Source organism: Sarcophilus harrisii, chromosome 4 (genome assembly GCF_902635505.1).
Source record: "Sarcophilus harrisii chromosome 4, mSarHar1.11, whole genome shotgun sequence".
Lineage (NCBI taxonomy): Eukaryota > Metazoa > Chordata > Mammalia > Dasyuromorphia > Dasyuridae > Sarcophilus > Sarcophilus harrisii.
Genome location: NC_045429.1, coordinates 381,712,871 through 381,718,918, shown reverse-complemented (window position 1 = coordinate 381,718,918; position 6,048 = coordinate 381,712,871). Strand labels below are relative to the sequence as shown.

The 6,048-nt window shown below is 47.4% G+C and overlaps 2 protein-coding genes across 4 annotated transcripts in view; one reads left to right on the top strand and one right to left on the bottom strand.

Annotated features, from left to right (window-relative positions):
- Positions 1-4,556, bottom strand: part of ZBTB18 (zinc finger and BTB domain containing 18) — an 8,916-nt gene extending 4,360 nt beyond the window's left edge. Inside the window, exon 1 of one of the 3 annotated variants that reach the window (XM_031966973.1) lies at positions 4,537-4,556. Coding sequence is in view for 1 of the 3 variants with exons in the window: in XM_012547930.3 (XP_012403384.2) it covers positions 1,911-1,923 (13 nt within the window). In the remaining 2 variants the exon portion in view is untranslated. Of the gene's footprint in view, positions 1-1,910; positions 3,892-4,350; positions 4,421-4,536 lie in introns of those variants that run through there. The other 2 variants (XM_031966972.1, XM_012547930.3) reach the window with 2 other exon arrangements.
- LOC116423641 (basic proline-rich protein-like) lies at positions 3,321-5,191 on the top strand. The gene is made up of 4 exons (XM_031968695.1): positions 3,321-3,460; positions 3,779-4,437; positions 4,544-4,725; positions 5,051-5,191. The coding sequence occupies exons 1-4, from the start codon at positions 3,321-3,323 to the stop codon at positions 5,189-5,191; spliced, it is 1,122 nt and encodes a 373-aa protein (XP_031824555.1).
- Positions 5,192-6,048: the final 857 nt, after the last annotated feature.

The following is a 6,048-nucleotide window of genomic DNA, read 5'->3' as shown; positions in this document are numbered from 1 at the left end:
ACACATTAAGTTTAAAGGACAATTCTCACTGAAACAAGAAAAAAAAAGCATAATTAGTTCAGAAATTAGCAAACAATTTACTTTTAAAGTCAGAGTGTTATAACAACAAAAGCCTACTGTATGAAAACAGATGTTAATACCTTAAGATTTGCAGGTATAGCACACATGTATGAGATCAGAAGGGACTACACTAACAGATGGAAAAGATCATTTTTACTATGAACAAATCCAAAGATTTTAGAAGTGAATTGAGAGAAAGAAAAATGAATGCATTTTTTTTTTTTTGTAGAAACTATACTTCTGGTTTTTCAGTTATCAGAAGGACTTTAAATTCTGAAAATTCTCAACTGAACTTTCATTACCTGCAAAAGCAAAATAACTTCTATATTAAAATTCATTTCAACTGTGAAGTAAAGACGTGAAGTAAAGACCTATCTCTTTCAATTAAGACAAAAATGATTGCAAGGTAAATTCATATAGAAAACTCATTTCTACAAAAGGAGATAAACTGTTCTGTTGCCTGAGTCTGTATTACCATATCCAGAAGAAAATGTTTTGTTCCAACATGACATGATATATTTCATCTCCCTACCTCCTTAACTTCTATTCTTTCAAAAATTCATTGTTCTCATTGTTTTCTGGGAGAGAGAAAGAAGGGGGTGGAAGAAGGCAAGGATGTACAAAGGGTCAAAATTCAACTGCAATATGTAATGCCTCTACAAATAAATAAATAAATAAATAGGCAAACAAGCAAGTTCTACTTCCCCTTTCCTCTGACCAGATGCAAAGTTCTATGGTATTCATTTTAGAATGTGCATCTTGGGGACCAGAGCATATTAATATTGTACCCAAAAAATTCCTTTCCATATTTCCCTCCCCTCCAACTTTGCCCAAGTTGTATTAAAACTTCCATTCAACCCCTAAATATATTCTACAAAATACCACTGCTGGAATAACCCAAGAAGATTTACAATACAATCACTTTAAGTGCCCCACAGCCAACATCAATCCTAATCCTTAAGAGGGCTAAAAATAAAGATTGGAGGGCAGCTCACAAGGTAGCTGTGATCAAATTAGGAGGCTGAGAGGACAGAGAGGGACGAAGAAGGAAGCTTATAAACATCTGATCCAGCTGACTGTGGCCATATGGCAGCTGCTGCCCAGATAAAGAGATTAAGAATAGAGGAGTGCGATTACAGCTGTCTGGCCAATTCAGGCAGCTCAAATCTACAAGTTCTAAATTAGTCGCTAACACAAAAACTCCTTCAAATAATTATTGTTATGCTGAAATAAAAGATCTCTTAAATATATATCTGAAAGAGAAAAGAGGAAACCAGTCAAGCTATTCTCCTGGGGACAAAAAGTTTTTTTTGTCTAAAAAACAAAAACAACTGTTCTCTTTCAAAAGCACTACAGCTGTATGCTTACAGTAGTAGTGCTGCTGAACCTTTAAGAATAAAGTTTAAGAGTGTAAAAGTGTTAAGAGTATAATTCATTATACAATCAATTTAAGTTTTTTAACTAGAATAATTCTTCAAAAAAAAAAGTTTGAATACTTGATTCCATATACTTTTCTATTTAATATTTCTCAAAGCAAAAGGGAGCTAAAATGTCAGTGAAAAAAACAAAGCAATTTAACTTAAAGTGAGCTCCATAAACAATATTTCAAAGTCCTACTTACATTACAAAATTTTGCAATACCTGTATGTATTTTTTAAAAAGTTACTGATTCAAGTGTAAAGGGATAATGCTGCAGCCCAAGCCTTTTGACTACAGTAAGATGTTCATTTAATACTCAATTTCATATATAATCCCTAAACTTGGTTAGAAAAGTAATGTGATTTTTCCAAATTAAATAAACAAAACACCAAAACAGAAATATGCTGAATCTAATCTATTGCTACTCCTACCTTTAGTACACATAAACCTGATTAAGTCCTTTCCTCTGAGTCTTGCTGGCTCCAGGTCTGTTAGATCGGTGGAAAAAAAGCAGACTAAGAGAGACAGATGCAAAGTGGAGATGATGTTAGAGAGGAATGAGATACCTTCTCCACACACAGATCTGCACACACTAACTCCCTGTCTGTGTGTTAGAATAAAAGGCTGAGGGATGGCAGGCTGTCAGCTGCTCTGACATCATGTTCAGATGGAAATGCTACCTCCAGCTGTGCTCCTTTTAATGCCATATGCTACTCCTCTACACTCCTGCCACCAGCTTTTTCTTAGGAGAACTTTTCTCTTCTGTTAGTATAAACAAAATACTTCAAAGTCTCCTTTTTTCCCCCAAACTTTCTAACAGAAGAAATTGAAAAACTAAACATATGGAGCTCTACTGTATTTATGGAATAGCAACACTTGTGTCTTAAGTTGGTGGACTGGCTTATATATTGACAGGATACTCAAGCCACAGTGCTATTCAGGAAATCCACAGATTCACTTTTATTCAACTCAGAGGTTTCGTTTCAAAGGCAGTTTCCTTGGGGATATTTCTAAATCAAATCCATTTGACTCTAAATCTATATTCCCATTTTAATGTTAGCATAGGACTTCCACTTGTTTTTCTGCTGAGATAATAATATACATGTCACAAGAATGTTGGGAGACTTATTGGAAACTATTACTTCAGCCTGGTTCATCACAATTATTTCACTCATACTTAACTACTTATCTCCAACTACTTCTAAGTATAATTTTTCATACTATCATAATCAATATCAATTTCAATTCCAAATATCAACAAGCTGAAAGTGTACTTTTCTAAAAACGCTGAAAAGTGATTTCATTCAGTGAAACAAACTAATAAACCGGACACAATCTCTAACAGAGGATTAAAATGGCCATTGCACCTGCGTATCTGATCTGACTTTCTGGCCAGAAAAGGAGAACCTTGTCTTTCCCTTAATCTGCTTCCCATAGCAACATTTTTTGGGTCATCCTGTAATTTTCCTGATCATAAGAGGTCACATACAGAAGTCCAGTTAGTTCTGCAAGTTTTTAACTGGTTTGTGGGAGTTTTTTAACGGCTGATGGAATAGAAGTGTAAACCTCAGCTGGACAGAATGGTGCTGTGCGTGGTGCTGCTGACATCTGTGAATGTCAGATTCATCCCCAAAGACCTTTGGAAGGGCGAGGTGTGAAGGGGAGGGGGGCGGGGGCGGAGGTGGGGAGAGAAACTGGGCCTATAGCTCTACTCTAAGTACCCCAGCTTAAATGTTAATGAACTGGATCCTCGTTAGAAATAAAGTGTGGAATGTTACATGAATGGCAAAGTCAACAGTTCTCCCTTCTCTCCACCCCTCAAAAACTAACTTTTCCTAACAATGAGTTTATTACTAAAGTCAATTAGACTTAGTAGTCCAAGGGATACGCTCCTCCTCAACTTCGCCACTTCTCCACAAATGTCCTCTCCCGGCTCCAAGTGCTCAGGCATTAATCACCCCACTTACCCAGTGGGGTGGGGGTAAGTGACAGTTTAATGAGTCCCAAACACCGCAAGGAGTTGGTGACTCCTTACTCGACAATCGACCCCGTTAACTCTCCCTGCCGCTGGTCCAGAGAGGCTGTTGGAGCTTTTACTTTTCGTTTTTAAAAGGAGCCAGGGAGGGGGGTCGGAAGGAGAGAAAGATTCGAATCTCTCTGAAACATATTCTGTGTAAAATGTCTTGGACGGGAAATTTTAAAAAAGGGAAAGGGAAAGGGGAGGGGAGGGGGGGGTTAAGCCAGAGGGGAAAAAACTGGACTCGCAGTCAGTCCAACGAGAAAACACCTTCCACAACAGACAAGAAAACAGACCCGGGTCACAGCAACAACAAAAGAAAAGTCGCCAGAAGAAGCCAAAGGGAGCGGAGTGGTTGCTACCGCTTTCCCAGCGCCCCACTAGACGGGCCCCCGGGGCCTCTCCGCAACTGCACCAGCCCCCAGACCCCCCCAATCCCCCTGCCCGGGCACCACTGCAGCTGCACCGCTCCCTGGAGGAGCCTCGTCCGTCCCGGGCGACGCTGCAGCTGCATCGGCTCCCCAGCCTCCCCCCCGCTACTTCCATCACCCCCTCCCACCCACCCCCGGAGGCTCTGCAGCTGCACGGGCCCCCTGCCCCTCCGCCGCAGCTGCACCGGCCCCGAGAGGCAAGGCGAGCAGAGGCGAGACGAGCCCCCGCACCGCACCCCCGGGGGGGGCGCCCCGCAGCTGCAGCGGCCCCCAGGGCGCCCCGCTGGCCCCGGGGGCCTCCCCGCAGCTGCACCGCCCCCCGGCGCAGAGCTCCAACAGCCCGAACCACACAAACTAACTCCGTTCCCCCGAGACGAGACCCGCCCGCGCCCGCGCCCCCCGGCCCGGCCCCTCCTCCCTCACCTCGGGCTCACTCTCTCCCGGCCCCCCGGCTCTCGGGGCTGGGGCTCGAACAGCTGGTGCGCCCTCCCCCCGCCCCGTCCTGCCCCGGTCCCGCCCTCCACTCCCTGACCCCGGGCCGGGCGGTGGGGGAGGGGGAAAGAGGGGGGCCGGGGTCAGGGGGAAACGTGCCGTAACCGGGACTCACACCCTGGAGCGGCCCTAAGTCACCGCGTCCCCGCCGCCGCTGCCGCCGCGTCCGCGTCACTCCCGCCCCCGTTGGCAGCCGGAGGAGCGCGGCGGAGCGAAGAGGGCCCCACTCTCAACGGCTCCCCATGGCAGCAGCCCAGCGGCGGCCGCAGCCAGCCAGAGACACAGCGAGCGCAGCGCCGGGCGGGGGTGGGGGGGGTGGGGGGGGCGGGAGGGGGAGGGAACGGAGAGGGAGGGGGAGGGGGAGAGAGGGAGAGAGGGAGGGGGAGGGGAGCGCGGGCGGGGGGACGGGGGAGGGAGGGGGTGGGAGGACGCACCACGCACGCACGCGGCGGCGCCGGCCAGATGTTTCCCCCCTCCTCCCCAATCCGACCCCCCCACCCCCCCCTCTCCTCCCGGCACCCTCTCCCTCCTCCCAGCGCCGGCTTCCGCGATTGACAGACGGCGGCTGGACCGGTGCTCTTAGCCCGCCCCTCTCTCCGTACCCCCTCCCAATCCCGTTTCCTCCAATAAGAAAGTGACTCTACAGGAGGGTGGAGGGCGAGCGGACGATGGACAGTGTGCCCCCCCCAATGGAGGAGGCGAACTCAAGCAGTCGTCCGCGTCGGCCAATTGGAAGGTGGGAATGTCGAGGGAGGGCGGGGGCGGGGGCTAGTGGGAGGGACCGAGCGTGGAGACTCGCAGCAATGCCGTGCGGGGTGGAGTTCTTCGGTGCAGCAGCGGCAGAGGCAGCGGCCCGGGCGGCAGAGGCGCTCCAGGGTGACTTGGCCGTGAGAAAGTGAAAGGAACCCGCAGGCGGCGGCGGCGGCGGCAACAGCTGCTCTGGGAGGAGCTTTGTTCCCAGCCTTAGACTGCTGTGCTTCTCCCCCTCTCGGGGCGCCGAAGGAGGCTTTCACTGTTCCCAAAGGGAACAATAAATACACTTATGTAGTTGGTGTTGGCTGCTGCGGGCGAAGCAGGTGTCACTGCGTCCACATGGATGCACAGGAGTCGCCGCAGCCTGTGTAGCTTTCTCCGCCTTTGCAGTGTGTTAGTGGTGACATCTAGTTCCACGCTTTCTAAACCGAACCCCGAAGGGCGGTGTATCAGCCTTAGTTCCGAGAAGAGTGGCTAGAGACAGTCCTCAGAGTCACGAATCCAACTTCAGTTGTGCGAACTCTTGTATTTCTGGCAGAATTTGTGAGTTCTGCTGCACATTTTTTCCAACGCGTTCCCAAGTGACTGGCTTCTGCTAGTTACTACTAACATTGTTTCTAAGTTCTCTTACAAATACATGAAAACTTTCCTTTAGATTCCCTAACTGTTTTAAAAAAAATCATTTTCTGTTTAATTTTTTGAAAAATAAAACCAACATTACAATTTTGAGTACCCTGCTGATTCCCCACACAGGCATTTACTAGTCTTTTTACCCTGCTATTTTTAAGACATCCTATTAGGTTAGGCCTCAAGGGAGATTTTGTTTAAAAGTATAAAAAAAAGCATTTGCCATCAAATATCTACAATACTGTTGCT

Bases quoted from the DNA above. Each gene is read 5' to 3' on its own strand.
- LOC116423641 (XM_031968695.1), top strand. From the start codon at position 3,321: ATGAGTTTATTACTAAAGTCAATTAGACTTAGTAGTCCAAGGGATACG. The intron at 4,438-4,543 runs GTCCCGCCCTCC...CACACCCTGGAG, and splicing joins CCCCGCCCCGTCCTGCCCCG to CGGCCCTAAGTCACCGCGTC. The intron at 4,726-5,050 runs GTGGGGGGGGTG...TCCTCCAATAAG, and splicing joins GAGCGCAGCGCCGGGCGGGG to AAAGTGACTCTACAGGAGGG.